Source organism: Phascolarctos cinereus, unplaced genomic scaffold (assembly GCF_003287225.1).
Source record: "Phascolarctos cinereus isolate Bilbo 61053 unplaced genomic scaffold, phaCin_HiC Scaffold_726;HRSCAF=1367, whole genome shotgun sequence".
NCBI classification, from domain to species: Eukaryota; Metazoa; Chordata; class Mammalia; order Diprotodontia; family Phascolarctidae; genus Phascolarctos; species Phascolarctos cinereus.
Window position 1 is genome coordinate 194,211,751 of NW_027556098.1, and position 18,820 is coordinate 194,230,570.

The window sequence follows — 18,820 nt, forward strand, 5'->3', positions numbered from 1 at the left end:
TTTACATACCCATGAAACATATTTTCACATTAGTGAAGTTGTAAGTAAAAATTAAAACCAATAGGAGGAACCATCAGAAAGATGAAACAAAACTCAACAGAAGGTAAAAATAAGTGATAGCAATTCGACTTCCATAGCTCTTTCTTTGGATGTGGACAGCATTTTCCATCCCGAGGCTTCTGGAGATGTCTTAGATCCTTGTAATGCTGAGAAGGGTTCATTTTAACAATATTAGTCATTGCATAACGTGGCTGTTATTGTGATACTTGTAATTCTTAAGAAATGTACCACTAATAGTATAGCTAGAAGGAACATACTAAGAGGGTACGGGTATAAGGTGAATTTGAGGGAATGACATAAAAAAATAAGAGATGAGAAAGAGGAGTACACTGAGGGCAGAAGGAAGGGAGGGGTAAAATGGAATAAATTATTTCACATGAAAAGTCATGAAAAACCTATTTCAGTAGAGGAAAAGATGAGAGGGTGGGTGATGGGCATCACTTGAACCTTACTCTTATCAATATTGGCTCAACCCAATTAGTTGAATATAGAAATCTATTTTACCCAACAGAAAAGTAGGAGGGGAGGAGATTAAGTAAAGGAGGAAGGACTGACAGAAGGGAGGGCAGACACCAGGGGAGGCAACAGACAGAAGCAAAACACTGTCAAGGAGGGAAAGGGTGAAAGGAGAGAGAGGACAAACAGGAGGAAAAATAGGAAGGAGGAAAATACATAGTTGGTAATCATAACTATGAATGTGAATGGCATGAAGTCTCCCATAAAACAGAAGCAGATAGCAGAGTGGATAAAAAGCCAGAATCTTAAAACATGGTGTTCACAAGAAACACATTTGAAGCGGAGAGATGCCCACAGAGTAAAGGTAAGAGGCTAGAACAGAATCTGTTATGCTTCAGCTTAAGTAAGAAAAAGCAGGGGTAGCAATCCTGATGTCAGACAAAGCAAAAGCAAAAATAGACCCAATTAAAAGAGAGAAGGAAAGAAGAACTGTATCATACTAAAAGGTACCACAGACAATGAAATAAAAGCATTACTAAACATATATGTACCAAGTGGCATAGCATCCAAATTCTTAAAGGAAGAGTTAAGTGAGTTACAGGTTCACGACCAAACAAGAGATAACATTATAAAATGTAAAATAGATAATTTTGATATATTAAATTAAAAGGCTTTTGCACAAACAAAACCAATGCAGCCAAGACTAGAAGGAAAGCAGAAAGCTGGGAAACAATCTTTTAGTAAGTGTCTCTAATAAAAGCCTCATTTCTCAAATATATAGAAAACTGAGTCAAATTTATAAGCTATTTCCCTAGTTGATAAATGGTCAAAGGATATGAATAGGCAGTTTTCAGATTAAGAAATCAAAGCTATCTATAAGCACATGAAAAGTGCTCTAAATCACTTTTGATTAGAGAAATGCAAATTAAAACAACTCCAAGGTACTACTACCTCACACCTATCAGATTGGCTAATATGACAGAAAAGGAAAATGATAAATGTTGGAGAGGATGTGCGAAAATGGGGACACTAATGCATTGTTGATGGAGTTGTGAAGGGATCCAGCCATTCTGGAGAGCAGTTTGGAACTACGCCTCAAGGACAACCAAACTGTGCATACACTTTGATCCAGTAGTACCACTGCTAGGTCTATATCCCAAAGACACACACTTCTAGTACTAAGCATTATAAGGCTTGCTTCTTTCAGGTAGGCTACTGCCAAAGATTTAAAGGTGGCAGTCTTGTGTTCTAATCTCCCTGTTTTAGGGTCCACGAGGACTTTGTATTCTTCACATAACTAAAACATAGCCTTCTAATGGTCTTTTAAGGACAGGATTTTAATGTGCTATCTTCAAATAATTCATGTTGCAAATATATTACTATAGTTTCATATCATAAACACATAAAGTTTCTCATATTCTTATTTTAAAGAAACCAAAAGCTTCCCTCAAACTTTTCTTTCCAACATGCTTAAACTTTCTTCCTTCTTTTCTTTACATACCCCTCCAGTGGTCTTGAAAACCTCATCTTTCTTATTTCTTTCATATTCTTCTCCTAAACTATCTTTTACTTGCTCAATTCCTAAATTCTTTATTATTTCAGTTATGTCCCAGACTACCTATAGAATTAATCTTCATGCCACTGAATTAATCCTTTATAATTTTAGCACACATTGTCAAACAAAACCTGTAACTTACTAAAATTTTTACTCCCCAAGTTGCATGGTTTATATCAATTTAGGCTGCTTTGTCATCAGTTTACTTGTAACAATTAAACTCTGTTGAATTATTGCTAATTAGTTGCAATTCTGTTACTCTCTAGGAGATGAAAGCACCTCATCTTTCTTTCCCTCCCCCATAAGGGGAAAAAGTCTTATAATGCACAGTCCTAGTTCTAATCCTGGCTGCAAACTTCCATTAAGATGTTCTTAGCAAAAAAAAAGAAAAAGAAAAAAATATGTTTTTAGCAATTATAAAAACTTTTAACAGAATACAGAAGCTTGGCCTATCCAAATAACAATTAAGTTCTGTTATGTTATCTGAAGAAGTAACTCAAAGTATTTTTCTAAATTAAATTTCACTTCCATCGAAGTTGCTCCCTTAAATAAGCTTCTCTTTTTGGGGGCACGAAGCAAAACAATTCTTTAAAGTTCAGATTGTAAACTTGTTTTGAAATTTAGGCCAAACTGACTTCCCCTTCTTTGACCTACAGCCATGTGATGTTGAGTAGCTCTCATATACATCTATGGTGATCCTCCTAAATTCGTATACCCTTGTTATGCCACTTAGGGCAGAACCAGGAAAGAGTTAATAGGTTGTTTCTGAGTGCTACATCTATTTAAGGTGTAAGCTGTAACCTGTTGGGTTTTTTTAACTTTTAAACTTCAGTGGTACTGTTTTCAAACCTGCTTCTTTCTAATCAGCAAAATGACTTTCCTCTCTTAGCTATAAGACAATAAATCTGACCCTCTTCAGGGGAAGATTGATAAAAGGTTCGTTTAACATTCACAGTTATGTTCCTAATTTCCTTAAAACAAAATGTTAACCCAAAACTTGCTAGAATGTTTTAGCATTTATAAAAACATTCAAACCACATTTTGGAAATTCATAGTAGAGAACTTGAATTTTAGTCACAAACTCAGTTTCTAATTAGTTTATGATGTCATTCCTATAAATTGGGGAAAAGATCCTGCTTTCCATATCTGTGTTTCTTGTCTGCCTTCTAACTTGACCAGAGTTAAAAGATAGAAAGAGATTTTTTTTCCCCAAGAAAAATTTTCTCTTTACTCTTGCTCTTCAGGAAAAAAGCTAGTTTGACTTTTAAACACAGATCATATGTCAAAAGAGACACAGAAATGTTTACTGGCACAGTCTTGCTCCTTATCTTCACTAGAGATTTATGAGGGTTAAGCCGCTGGTGGCTGGTCAAGCTGTTTTAAAACATTGTCCTTCTGGCTCTATGCCAAAGCACATACTTGAAAGCCACACAGAAGCACAGACTAACAAATATAGGGCTAACCACAAGCAGGTTTCTACTCTCAGTTGGTTTACTAGATGTCTCCAAATATCATGCTATAGACACAGAGACAGTCACAGACACAAAGACATGGAGCTCCTAAGAAATTAATGTGTGTAAAAGATCCCTTGTCAGGGGACTTTTCTCTGTATATTTTGATTACCACTTTCCCCCAGTTTCCCCTGATGTAGGCTGAGGGCTGTCCTTTGAAGAAAGAGAACCTTCCTCTGGGTATCCAGGGGCTTTCCTAGGAGAATGAAAATTCTCCAAGGCTTTAGGCCTTCCTCTAAGGGCTCTTTTTGGGGCACAAAATAACTTTTCCAAAACTTTGAAACAAGGCTCTGAATTCTTTAAACCTTGAAAAATCAAGGTCTTAGACCTTCCTGTAATTCTGAGGGGATGTCCACGGGAAACCAGAAATAAGTTCTCCAAGGAAGTACCTACAGGGTTTTTTTCAGGTTTTTATATTGCCAGTTAATTCCAAATCATCACACTGAACACAAAGTTCAACATAGACAAAAATAAGACAACATAGACAAAAAGCTGCAACTTTTCCCAACAGAGTATCTACCTTAATTTCAGAGTCAAAACTGGAATTTGAGGTCGAGGGGAGAGCCAGATCTCCACTTACAGTTTTCCAGGAGAAGCCTCCCTTTCAGGTGGAAAAATTTCACCAGGGAGTGCTAAAAATAAAACAGTGAGGAAAGGGCATCCCAGAAGATTTATGGGGGATTAGCCTCTTTCCTTCAATCCTACTGCTGCCACCAGTTGCCTCAATACAGTTTAATAAAGGTAAACTGAAATGCAGAGTTCCAACTTTTACCAATTTATTAGCAGAGCACAAACCTGTTAATAAAATGGGTCAAATAACTACCCCAGGCCAAAAGATCCAAAGAAGGAAGTACACCTTGTTATAAGCATAAAACAAATAACAGAGTAAGGTAGTTGAAAAAAATAATATAGTTGGGTATAGGGTTGGAAGTGTCATGGGGTTGAGGACAACATGATTGGTTATATTAAGAAGAGTGGGTCAACACTCGTGTGGGGCTAGCAGCCCTGCTCTTTCTTAGAGGAATGCTTTATTAATTTATGGGACCCATCTGTATCCTGAGGCCACTGATAGTGGACCAGGGATAGCAGACTCCCTGACTCCTGTGAGGGAGGCAAGGCTGTCTTTAATTAGGGAGGGATAGGCAAAGATGAACAGTATGTCTTACAGAAATGTACCAGGTCAGCTTGTAGGCCCTCAAAGAAAGCAAATGGATGTCTTGGAGTTTTTCAGGGGCTGAAGTTTTGAGGGATAACAAGTTTTCATTTAATTAACTCAGAAAAGTAGCAAAACTCCTTTGACCAAGAAATGTTCAACGTTTAAGGCCACTTGCAAGGTTAAAGATAGGGAACCAGACTCCCTAATGTGCACCTGCATCCCTCAGGGATGGCAAATTTCCTTGAGGCAAGAATAAAACAATGATTTTCTGGAGAACTGAACGTTAAACTTATTTCATAGGCAAAGAGACAAAGAAATGTGGCTTTGATCAATCATGTAAAATGAGGTAGCATTACAGAATAGGATTAATTAATTATGCAATAGAATCAATTATAAAATGATACAGAATTAATTTAATTTTCTCCCCTTTATAATTCTTCTACATGTTTTTCTACAAAGAATCCACCCAATGTACTTTTGGCCTTCTTATAGGTCTTAGGATGTTTTGTGAGTACTAATTGGATTGTCTATCTGTTACCCCTCAGTTGTGCAGACTACTGGCCCGATTCCTTTTCCAATCAGATATTTCTTTTTTTTTCTTTCATTTTTAGTTTTTTTAGTTTAGTTTTCTTTCATTTTCAGTTCCAAATCCTCTGCTTCCCTCCAGCCCCTCCTCCACTCATTGAGAAGGCAAGCAATAGGATATTTATTATACATGTAGCTCACCTCTCAAGAGTAGGGCTTACTATTTTCTCTAAGACTGGTGTTCTAAGACTTAGAATCATAGAGCATTATTGGGAAAACATTGGTATTAAAAAGTGGAATCTTTGCTTCAGAGAGCAACTTTGGATAGATAAAAGCACTGTGTGATTTCCCAAATATAGTACACCCCACCCTCTTTCTTATATCACAGTTCCAAGCTCCAAATCATTGTCCATCTTTACCTCATTGAGGAGGTGCTGTTCTATTCTGAGGCTTGGTGTAGCTCAATTTCATCTACAAACAAGAGCATCTTGAAGTTCTTCTCATCTATAGAGAATCCCTCTTTCATTTGGGACCTTGATACATAAACAATGGTGAACAAATGCTTTTGGGCTGTATACATTACACTATCTCACTTGACAGTAATCAGAAGGTAATTGGACAGTTATCTCTGGATTCTCTTAATAAGAATGTTATGTGACATGCATGAGAGGTGGAGAGCCTTTAAGGCTGTATTTTGCTCTGTGAATCAATACCTTTTGGGAGATTAGGAGGAATTAATAAATAATAAACACAGTGGGATCTTACTGCTTTTGTTACCCTGACCTCTAACCTGTGCCACTAGAGCTCATAAGCCATTCAGCTCTGCATTCCCTAGGATCTAGCATCCTTGGCTTCACAATTATTTTCCTCTTCCCCCTTCAATTCCCCATGTAATGGTTCTCAGCTGAGAACCTTGCTTCATATTTTGCAGAAAAAATGGAGGCTCTTCACCGTGAGCTCCCCTCTTTTACCTTATTCCTCATTTCCTGTAACTCACATGCCTGTCTCCTCCTTTATCCTTGTCTCACAAGATAACATGGTCTCATTCCTTACCAAGGCTAACCCTTTTACCTGCTCAAGTGATCCTGTTCCATCTCCTCTGACAGATTCCCTCTCCGTCATTCCACTCTTTCACTTACTTTCAATCTCTTCCTGTCTACTGGCTCTTTCTCCCCTACCTACAAACATAGCCATGTCTCCCCAATCCTGAAAATATCCTGACTTGATCTTTCCATATCCACTATTGTTTTTTATCTTTTCTGGCCTTTATGGCTAACCTCTTCAAAAAGGCCTGCCTCCACTTTCTCTCCTCTTACTCTCTTACAATCTGGCTTCCGACCTCACCATTCCACCTAAATTGCTTTGTCCAAAGTTAAATTACCAAATCCTATGGCCTTTTCTCATTCCTCATTCTCCTTGACCTCTCTGTAGTCTTTGACGCTGTTGATTACTCTCTCCTCCTTGATACTTCCTTTTTTCTAGGTTTTGGGGACACCAGTCTCTTCTCCTACCTGTCTTACCCCTCCTCAATCTCTTTTGCTGGATCTTCTTCCAGTTCATGCCTTCTAGCTTTATGTGTCCCTCAGGGCTCTGTCCTGGGCCCTCTTCTCCTCTTCCTTTATTCTGCTTCACTTGGTGATCTCATTAGTTCCTGTAGATTTAATTACCATCTCTATACTGAATATTCTCAAGTCTGCTATCCTGCCTCAAGCTCTCTGCTGACCTCCAGCTCTCATTTGCAATTGCCTTTCAGACATCTTGAACTGGAAATTTAGTAGACATCTTAAATTAAACAGGTCCAAAACAGAACTCACAGTTTTTTCCCCCTAAACCCTCCTCTCCTCCCCCCTCACTATTATTGTTGAGAGCAATACGATCATCCCAGTCTCTTAGGCTCAAAACCTAGGTGTTATCCTTGACTCTTTATCTACCATCCCTCCTATCCTGGCTATTGCCAAGGCCTGTCAGTTTCACCTTTAAACCATCTCTCCAATAAGCCTCTTTTTCTCCTCTGACACTGATTCAACTCTGGTGCAGGCCCTCATTGCTATAGGCTGCTGGTGGGTCTGCCTGCCTCAGATCTCTCCCCACTCCAATCCGTTCTCCATTTAACCATCAAAGTGATTTTCCTAAAGCACAGGTCTGACCTTGTCACTCCCCTGCTCAATAAACTCCCTATTACCTCCAGGATCAAATACAAAATGCTCTGTTTGGTATTCAAAGCCTTTCATAACCTAGCTCCCTCTTACCATTCCAGTCATTTTATACCCTACCCCCCACCGTGTCTTTGATTCAGTGACACTGGCCTCCTTGCTGTTCTAGGAACAAAATATTTCATCTCTTGGCCCTTGAATATTTTCTCTGACAGTCGCCCCTGTCTAGAACGTTCTCCTTCCTCATCTACGTCTACCAGTTTCCTTTAAGTCCCCAAAATAAAATCCCATCCCCAAACTCTCTAATTCAATTGGCTTCCCTCTATTAATTATTTTTTATTTTTCCCGTGTATAGGTTATCTGTATATATTTGTTTGCTTGTTATCTCCCCCATTAGATTGTGAGTTTCCTTGAGGATATCAACTGTCTTTTGCCTCATTTTGTATCCAACTACTTAGCTCAGTGCCTGGCACATAGTAGGCACTTAATAGATCTTTATTGACTTCTTCCAGCCACTTCTAATTCTTTAAACAGTACTTCAGGGTCGGATTTGAATCCAAATTTGGCAAATCCTGTTACTGATGATTAAAATAAATTGGTGTAGAAATACAAATAAATTAGTTCTGTTTTCTGATTATATGTTGTCCTTGGACCAGGAGTTTTGCCTGTGAATGCTTTAGTGGTAATGTGTTTCATTTGAGTTACATGCCAAGCTTTCTGTGGACCTGTTATCATTTCCAGGGAGAGTATCTTCCTGACTTGGAGTCAGGAAGATATGAGTTTGATCTCATGAATTTAGACACTCTTTTTGTGAGTACAGTCTGCCGCACATCCATGGACCTTCTCTCCCTGTAAAATTCTTGTTGGTGGCTTTCCATAAGCCTCTGTGGAGACTCTACCCACCATGTTTCAACCATGCAGATAACTGAATAGAATTAGTAGTCACATACTTCTGAATAATACTGCCCAGTTAAGGAAATCCCTTGATTTAGAAAGGAAACATCAATTTGGACACATTTTCAAAGATAAGATATAAGTATAGATTAAAAATATGTTGTGTTACCACAAACTACTAGAAAGAAGAAATGGAAAGTAGATCTAGTTGGCTAATCATTATAGTAGCAATTTTAGTGATCAGTTGTGCCTGTGCCATAGTACAGATTTTCATATTAGAAAAATATGATGTTGTTATTATGACAATGAATTGAGTAATGTGAATAATAAGGCTCTATTAGCATGAATGAAAAGTAATGGTAGACAAATGTATCTGGACAACCCCTATGAACCAGAAAGATTTTTTCCTGTCATTAATCTTAACCATCATTTTTCACAACAAAATGGGGACAACATGGTATGCTGAGGAAAGATTGATGTATTTAATGAGCACAATAGTCTATCAATATAGTCAATCAATCAACAAGTTTTTATTAAACCCTGGCTAGTTGCTGAGGATTCAGATACAATAAATGAGACCATTCCTACTGTCAAAGACCTTATATCTGAATGGGGAAAGACAATAGGAAATATATAAATATAAATAGAAGTATAAAGCAAATAAATATGAAGTAGTTAAATATAAGGTAATGAGTTCAGAGATTTAGGAAAAGTTTCACATAGATGATGACACCTGACTTGCATTTTTAAGGAAAAGAAGAATTCTGTGGGGTTGAGATGAGAAGGGAAGTATGTTCCAGGTATGGAGGATAGCTAATGCAAAGGGGGTGAGCCAGGTGATGGAGTGCCTTGTGCAAGAAACAGGATGAAGAATTGAAGCTCAAGGAAGAGACTAGGGCTGTGTATATTAAAAAAGCTGGGAGTCATCAGCATAGAAATGATCATTTTACCTATGGGAGCTAATGAGTACACCAATAGAGAGTGTAGAGAAGAAAGAGTTGGGGGCCTAAGAAAGAGCCTTGAATAATACCCAGTTCGGAGGCATGACCTGAATGATGAACCAATAAAGGACCTTGAGGAGGAGTAGTTAGGCAAGGTGGGAGGAGAATAAGGGAGCAATGTCACAAAAACCTGGAGAGGAGAGAGTGAAGAGTGAGATGAAGTAGGTAGGTCAAAAGGTTTATGAAATGTTATGGTTCCCAAAGCCACGGGAATAAAGGGAACATGTCTTAAACATTTGAATTTGATTTTGTTTCAGTTCCTGGTTTATCTCTCTTCCTCTCCCCCCCCACCCCCCAGCACCATGCAAAGTTCTGAAGGAAATGGATGTAATTAAGAGTTCTCAATCAGTCTGTTACTGCTACAACCGACTGGCCCAAATGGAATGGAAATACATTTGGTCAACCATCCAGGTAAGGCTCTTCCTTTAAATCATAAACACAAAGATGAAATACAAGAACAGAAAACAGATTTTGTAATAGGACCACATTTTGGTGCTGAAGTTGAACTGCCAAGTTGCTGCTGACACTGTTCTCATCATTGGGTCTGCCTTATTCCCAGTGCTGAAGAACAGCAGAGAACACAGCATACATTGGCAGCAGCAGAATTATCATGAGTTACTTCTTACGGAGCTGTCCATCACCATCTGCTTTGCTCTATAGCAGATGAGTCAGGAAGGATCTGAGATCTGATACTGGTCCCTTTCTAGTAGGCATTGGGAGGAAGGGAGAACTGGTATTGTTTCTTTACTTAAAAAAAGATTCAATCTCTGCTTTTTACTCTATTAAAAAACATGAATCCTGCTCTCTTATAGACCTAACAAATGCCTCCCATCTTTTATTATCTGGTGCTGTATCGATTAGCAAAATTATCAGAAAAGGGAATGCTTGCCTCCAGTGTGTATCCTCTTATTAAAGCACATGCCTATGGAAAATTCCTAGGATTTCAGTGTCAGGATACTATGTTTTTTCTTCTTAATCATCTGATCCCGGATTCTCTTTGTAATGCTCCATTATTATTGGCTTCTGTTTTAAAGAAACTGACAACTAACACTCTCTCTCTCTCTCTCTCTCTCTCTCTCTCTCTTCTCTCTCTCTCTCTCTCTCTCTCTCTCTCTCTCTCTCTCCCCCCCTTCTCTCTCTCCCTTTTTTGATAGGTGAAAATTACCAGCTCAGACATGCTCAGCATTGTCTTTCCCATAGAAGAACATGATTGTCAGTATCCAGAAACTATCCTTGCTTTTATCAAGTGTACAATTCATGTCTTTGGAAAACCAAAGGAATCTAAAGATATGACCATTAATATTAATCCATATAAGAAGTCCGTGTGTTTCTATGTGAAGTCTGCGAAAAAAATATTTCCCTATACATTGAGGGTGAATCGAAATAGTAAGTTGAGTTTTTCTAATTTACATAATAATGATAATATTTAATCCAACATTTTATCATAATTAACTATCTAGATTAAACACTTATGAGGTAACATTTGAATACATTTTGCCCCAAATCTTAATGTTTTCTTGTGTTTTTTTAAATTTTTAGTTGTGGATGCAAAACTCTTTCTTGTGTTTGTGACAGGGATATTCCTGTTCTTTAAAGCAAAGACCTTGAGTAGGTAAGTGAAGTTTCTTTATTAATTTTATCAGTGAGTATAACTTGAAACTTTAAAAACTTTCAGTTATCTTTATTTTATCAGTTTCATATTTTCCAAAATTCACTTAAATTCAGCAAATTTTTATTAAGTGCTAACTGTATACAAGTCACTGTGCTAGGTGGATATGTCACCTCCAGAGCCTTACAGTGACTTTGAGGTTGATTCTACGTACTTTAGAGAGCTATGTTTCCTATTTTTGCTCGTTTGCAAGTCTTCCTTAGTACTCATTCATTCATTCAGAGAGATAAAATTACTTGCTCATGATCATGAAGATATTAAGTGTCAGAATGGTGACTTGAACTCAATTCTTTTTAAATCCAAGTTTAAAGCTTTTTTTTTTGTGATAACACAGTGCAGCCAAAACTTATTTGAATAAAGGATGAAAATTTCTTTGCCACCTCTATGCCTTCACTCTTTGTGTCTTGCCTATTAGGAAAGGAGCTTTTGCTTTTAAATATATTGTATAAATAATTGAAGCTTATCTCTTAAAAGACCAATTTTCAAAAATTTAACCATTTTGGAGGTAAGTCTTTGTCAGATGATTGCTCATTTTCCTGTTTTATCAAACAGAGCATATTGTACATAGTTTAACTTTTCCTACTGACTCAAGGTCATAATGAACATCAATTATTGTACAGTATATTTTCACAATCTGTTCATTCTTTTAGAGGTTTTGGACCCTTCCAAAAATGGTTCCATGGCGCTATGCTTTTTTCTTTTTTTCCCGAGGCAATCGGGGTAAAGTGACCTTGCCCAGGGTCATACAGCTAGCGTATCATGTGTTTGAGGTGTGATTTGAACTCAGGTCCTTCTGACTCCAGGACCAGTGCTTTATCTACTGCACCACCTAGCTCCCCCTGGTGCTTTGCTTTTAAAATTATTTTGTGTATGTCCTATAATTCTTCTATCTTCTCTCTCCATAGTTGAGTATTGCTTCCTGTCAGTGTGTCCTTATGGCTTCTATGTGATGCCTATTTCATATAGTTCATAGGTCTTAAATCAGTAGAGTTGAGATAGATTCCATGCCCATCCATCCTAGGGAATAAAAACATAAACTGTGTGATAACTAACATTCTTTCCCCCCCCTCCTAAAAGATCTTTTTGCTTTGTGTTTGGGGGTATGTAATAGGTGACTGAGTTTGCCAGAACCCTGAGCTCTGAATAATTGGATCTAATTACATTATGACCCCAATCCTCAGCCATTTCTAGTGAGAGAACATTCCCTGCTAATATTTTAGTTCTTAGATGCCCATCCTGCTTAACATATTAATAAGTTGTAAATTTTAACTCTGTCTCATATTTCATTTTAAATATGTGCTATGTTATGCATCAATAATATATTGCTATTTAACATATAAAATCACAGGGCTTTTGCAAAGGCAAGCAAATAATAGTAAATTTTAGTCACTGGTCAAATTCCTGTTAAACAAAGAGAAGCATGTTTAGTATGATCTATCACTCGAGTGGTAGTTTTTCTTTTAGGATTTTCTGTTTGACTGCCCGAGTATGGTTCAAATGTCTGTGTTTTACACTTGAAAATGACAGTTATCAGGTAAATAACATCTGACTGTTTGTCCTTGACAGGAGCACTGTTTTCTATTATTCTGCGGGAACCGTGCTGGGCATTCTTATGACCTTAGTCTTTTTCCTGCTGTTCATGAGAAGATACATTCCCAAGGTAGGTGTGCTATTTATGAAACTAAAAATGGAAGTCTTGATGTGCTGAGCATCAGGACTTGGGTGGGGAAAGGTTATTTCATTCATTTGATCCTACCAGTTCCTAATTCCATACTGTGTTGCCTTATTCTAGAAGCTCTTTAAAATGTGTGGATTTTCAACATATGTAGTAGAAAATCTCATTATTTTTTAGCAGCTGAAATAAGTTTATAGTTTTGATACTCCTTTTGATACTCTGTCTTTCAGGTAATCCTTTTTTTCCCTTTCAGGTAAAAATTAAATTCCACACTAAAATTCTCTCCCGTATTGAAAAGTGTGGGGCATAGCATAGCATCATCATTAAGGCTTTAAATTACAGTTTTCCCACACCAGGCCATGTTTTCCTTGGTACCATGTCACAGCACATTTTCATAACATCTTGGTATGTGTTTATTTAGCAATCAACATGTCTTCATTGTTATGGTGGGGGAAAGGATTTGATATCAAAGAACCTGAGTTCAAATCCAGGCTCCTCCACTTAACTCCCTGTTTGATATCGGATGAATCACTCTACTTGTCCAGGCTGCATTGTCCTCCTCTGTAAAATGAGAGATTGAAGAGATCGGGGTTATTAACATTTTCTGTGTCACAGATCCTTTTGGCAGTCTGATGAAATCTATGGATTCCTTCTCAGAATAATGTTTTAATTGCATAAAATAAATTACATAAGATTACAGTTATTGACTACAATACAATTATATTGAAATATAGTTATCCGGATATCTAAAGAAAAAACCAAACAAGTTCCCAGACCCCAAGTGAAGTATCCAGGGACTAGGCAAAAGGTGTAAGACCTATCTAAGTCTGCACCTCTGTGGCCGTGTTGCAGTTGGTTCAGTCAAGGCCCTCAGAGACAGCATCTGTCTCATCAAAGCTGATAAAACCTACCTCTATCCTAGTTTAGGTTGAGACATCAGGGGATCCATAAATTCATTATTGTAGACATTCCCCCAACAATGCAGACCACATGCCATCTTTGCTTTCTCATCCAGCAGTAATCTCATCCGTAAGTCCTATAACACAGGTCATTCTCCCAGTGTGCTGGTGGCATTCCTCTAGGTACTAATAGAATACATGAGCTATCTGTCAGTAACCCTTCGTTGTCCCTATATGATTACATACATTTCTCTGATGACATCTTTTATGGCATTTCTCCCATTTAATTCTTCCTAGTTCATGTGTTATATAGCCTGTTTGTGCCTGCTGGGTGCCATCTGTTGCCCTTTGGTTTTGGAGATTGTGGTAGTCCATGGCTCACAACCATATAGTACCACCTGAAGAATACTGTTTAAAAAAGTTAAATCTTGGTTTCGAAAAGAAGCTTGAAGTCATTAAAATCCCTGTGTAATTGGGTGGGAGCAATCCAGACCATGCTTCTTCTCTCCTTCAATCTCAGCCTGTTTCATTGTCTATCTTCAGTGTCTCCCCAAGATAACACTTTTGGATCAGTCAGTGACTTAATCAACAAACATTTAGTAAACTATGTGCCATGTACTGTGCTAAATGCTGGGGGTGTAAGGAAAGTAAAAAAAAAATATCTGGTCCCTGTCCTCTCAAGGAGCTCACATTCTAATGGCGGAGACAACATGTTGCTATCTAGGTATATGCAAGATAGATAACGGTTTACTTAAAAGAAATCTAAAAGGAAAAAACCTAGCAGCTGGGGAGAGGAGGAAAGGCTTCTTAGTAGAAGATGGAATTTGAACTGAGACTTGAAGGAAACAAGGGAAACATAAGAGGCAGAGATGAAGGGACAGAGTATTCCAGGCCTGGGAGGTAGCCAGTGCAAAGTCACCAAAATGGAGCTAGTCATGGGGATCAGCATTATATGTTGGTGATTCACTAACCCTAACCTGTTTTATGTATCATAGCCTGGAAAATAGATATTCCTCATCTATAGTAAGGCCAAACTCTTTTGAGTGATTATGAATGTTATATAGGGGCTTTGCAGAGATCTGGGGCTTGATACAGTCAGCACAATGTCATCAAACAGCAGCCTCTTGAGGAACTCATTCTCTAGGGAATCTCTCTTCCATTTAGACTCCATCTTGGACATCCTCCATGATGGTGACAAATACCTTTGCAAATGTGTCTTGATTTTTTTTAATGCCTTTTTTAATATGAGTTATCAGAAGGTTGTCAACCAAAGAGCTTTTTCAATACATTCTTCATAGAATATTATATTAGTTTGACATATGCCTAGAGGATGTCTTTTGGGAGGAGAGTCTTCAAGGCTTTATTCTATCAAAATACATTTTGGGGGGGGGGTGAGGCAGTCGGGGTTACGTGACTCTCCCAGGGTCACACAGCTAGTAAGTGTCAAGTGTCTGAGGCCGGATTTGAACTCAGGTCCTCTTGACTCCAAGGCTGGAGCTCTTTCCACTGTGCCACCTAGCTGCCCCCAAAATACATTTTTATCATCAGTAAACAATGGGTACATTGTGATCTTTATATTCTTTATACCTTTCCAGTCAATTGATAATGAAGTCTAATGGAACAGTGGTTTTCATTGAAGGATGAATAAATTGGAACCTTCTTTATCTCTTTCCTTCCACACACAGTATAGCACCTTTGGGGCCCTCATGGTTGGTTGTTGGTTTGCTTCGTTTTACCTCGTATGCCAGTTAATGGAAGAAATAAAGTGGCTCTGGTATGAAAACAAAACATATGTATTAGGTAGGTAAATTGAAAGAAACATATAGACTCTTGTATTTGTGAGACTGAAGAGAATGCAGAGGGATCGTCCTCATGACAGTTTTGGATATTAGAAAAGGCAAGTTTTTGAGAGCCTGTGATACTTCAAGGGGCTAAGCTCTCATGGAGGGGGAGAAGAGCTCCCTTCACTAGCACAGGTCACAAACTTTCTAAAATTTTGGAAGCTGTCTCCAAGAGCTGCTCTGGCTTTGCAGTTAACCTGGGGATGAACCTGTCCTAGAAGTTAGTCATGGTTTTAGAAATGAAGGGAGACCTTTGAGGTCATCTCACTCATTTTACAGTTGAGGAAAGTGAAAACCAGAGAGGATAAATGACTTGCCCATGGTGGCAGAGCTGGGATTTGAACCCAGATACTCTGATTCTATAGCCAGTGTTCCTTCCATGACACTACGCTGCCTCCCAAGTGTGTATCTGTTGTCTAAGGACCATCCTAACTGTTTGGAAAAGTTCATCATGAGGTTGGTCACCAAGTAATGACATTTTTTTGACCAAAGCAACTCAAGCTTCCACCAAGGGCATAGATTGCAGTCTGCACCAGGAGTGGGAGAATTTACCTACACTAATGACATAAGTAACTTGAGGCACGGTGCAGAATGGGGAATCATCTTGGGCATTCATACGAAAAGAAAGTTAATGCTGGGTTCAGTTTTTAAACTTTTGCATACTTTAAGCACTTAACTTCTTACATGAGAATTTAAGAATACCTCAGAAGGACCAAGCTGCATCAATTGATGTGGTGAATTATTTTTTTATCCATAAAGCAGAGAAAATAAGAGAGAGGATGAAAATTTTTATTTCAAGGTAAAATTTTAATAATATTCTCATGTCATTTGACACAACTGGTTCTCTTACTGTTAACCCACAACTCTGAAGAGCAGTTTTACCTTCATAGTTAATAAAAGAAAATCTTGGGATTCACAGGGGGTTGTTACCCAGAACTTTCAGAGTAACAAGTTGGTTGACCTGAGAAATAAACTAAGATGTCTGCTGGCATGGAAAACTTCTTGGATGATTATAAAATTCAGTCTTGCATCTCAGAACAGCCAGCCAGAGATACTTTCTACCTTCATGATTGGTTTCATCTGGCACTGACAAAGGAAAGTGAAAACATGGATTTCCTAACATTACACTAATGTACGTGGTGTCATCTCAAACCTGTGTTCTTTGTATGTAGCACCTGGGGTCAGGTTTTCCCCACCATTTTCCAGGTTCCTATACATGTGCTGATTTTTCTACCCTCTTGTGCTTTCCCAGGCTACATTCTGACCGTGGGATCCATCAGCTTTTCTGCCTGTTATAGACATGGGCCCCTCGTCAAAGAAAGGAGCATAAGTATCTTGATGTGGACGCTGCGGCTTTTATCCTTGGTCATGATTTACTTTGGTGTCACCACAGCCCAGGTTGCCTATGCAGTGATGGTTCTCCTGATTTCTTCTCAGGGTCTACATTATCCATTCAGAGCTTTCTTTTGTGTGGGCAGGTTAGTATATCACTCCAGTGAATTTGACATTGTAAACCATGATGGTTTAAAAATACATGTAACATATGTAACATATATCATATTGCTATGTGATATATGTATATATGTGTGAGTATACATATATACATACATATTTGTTTTTCAGTCATGTCTGACTCTTCGTGGTCCCGTTTAGGATTTTCTTGGCAAAGATACTGAAGTGGTTTGGCATTTTCTTCTGCTCATTTTACAGACGGGATTAAATGACTTCCCCGGGGTCACACTGCCAATGTCTGAGACATTTGAACTCAGGAAGATGGGCCTTCCTGACTTCAGGTCTAGAGTTCTACCCACTGTGCTACCATATATACACCTACATATATGTACGTGGGCGGGGGGGGGCGTACCATTCATCAGCACAATTATTCTCCCTGCCCTTCTCTTTCCTTGATCTTTTTACTCTAAAACAGCAGGAAGTGGGGGAGGAAATGCAACAGCAGAAAGTGGGGGAGGAAATGCAGGAATTTGGTTCTTTCAGTGCTTGCCTTTTTATTCTGTGTATTTCTCCCATTTACTAAGAAATTGTGTCTTATCCAGAATGCAGTGACAGTAGTCATTTGAAATCTTTCCTTCAGCAGTTCCTTAGTGCTTAGAACTGTTGACTGCTTTAAGATCAACATGTATCTTTCTGAAGGAGAAACTAGTAGATGCAGATTCATTTTGCAAGGAATTGAACATTTAGTAGTCCCTTCCCTTTGAATTTTAAGTTTAACTTTTAATCACTTGGTTGTAATTAAAAGAATATAGGATGTGCATTAAGAAGTAGGTTCCAATGCTGACTCTCCCATTCTAACTTGTAACCTTAGACAAATCTGTGGATTTCTCTGGCCCTCAGTTTGCTCATTTATAAAATGAAATTGGATTAGATATTCTTTATGGCAGCTAGGTGGCACAGTGAATAGAGAGCACTGGGTTTGGAATCAGGAAGATGAATCTTCCTGAGTTTAAATTCAGCTTTTTGTTTTGTTTTGTTTTGTTTTTTTGTAAATTCAGCTTTAGATACTTCCTAGCTCTGTGACCCTGGGCAAGTCACTTAACCCTATTTGCCTCAATTTCCTCATCTGTGGATGAGCTGGAGAAGGAAATAGCAAACCATTCTAATATCTTTGTCTAGAATACTCCAAATGGGGGCACAAAGAATCAAACACGACTGAACAACATAGCAATGGTCCCTTTCAGTTCTAAAATTAAATGAATCAGTGATTCAGGCAAAGAAAGACAAGATGGCTGGTGCATTCCCTACCATTAGCTTCCATGTTCCCATGAGATCAAAAGAACATCAGGAGCTCTATCCTTAGTCTAGGGTAGCAGTTCTCAAAATATGATCCAAGGGCCCCTGGTGGGTCCCCAAGATCCCTTTCAGGGGGTCTGTGAGGTCAATACTATTTTCATAACGATACTAAGATGTCTTAACCTGTAGTAGATATAACCCACATACACAAAAACTCTTTTGGAGGCCTTCAGTAGTTTTTAAGAGTGCAAAGGGGTCCTGAGACCAAAAAAATTGAGAACCACTGGGCTAGGGCATGTAGGGGGAAAATAGATGCAGTGGGTGGGGAGGTAGTGAAAGGCTCGGGGTGTGTGTGTGTGTGTGTGTGTGTGTGTATGTATGTGTGTGTGTATGTGTGTGTGTTAGACCTGACTCCCAGTAAGAAAATTCGCTCTATCAATGCAGATCCAGCAACTGCTTCTCTCTCCTGTTTTCTCTACTTCCTCTTTTCTCTCTTCCTCCAAATAGATAGAAAAATAGAGATGACGGGTGGGTAGGTAGGTAGATAGATGTATAGCTAAATAGATGATGAATGGGTGGATATAGCTACTGATGGGTGAAATCCCCACCACCACACACACACACACACACACACACACACACACACACACACACACACACACACACACACTTACACA

The 18,820-nt window shown here is 38.5% G+C and overlaps 1 protein-coding gene across 1 annotated transcript in view; it reads left to right on the forward strand.

Annotated features, from left to right (window-relative positions):
* NEMP2 (nuclear envelope integral membrane protein 2) overlaps nt 1-18,820 on the forward strand; it is a 42,163-nt gene that overhangs the window by 17,212 nt on the left and 6,131 nt on the right. Inside the window, 6 exon segments of the mRNA XM_020993599.2 lie at nt 9,610-9,722; nt 10,466-10,697; nt 10,851-10,923; nt 12,547-12,640; nt 15,240-15,354; nt 16,648-16,873. Of these exon segments, the coding sequence (XP_020849258.2) occupies nt 9,610-9,722; nt 10,466-10,697; nt 10,851-10,923; nt 12,547-12,640; nt 15,240-15,354; nt 16,648-16,873 (853 nt within the window).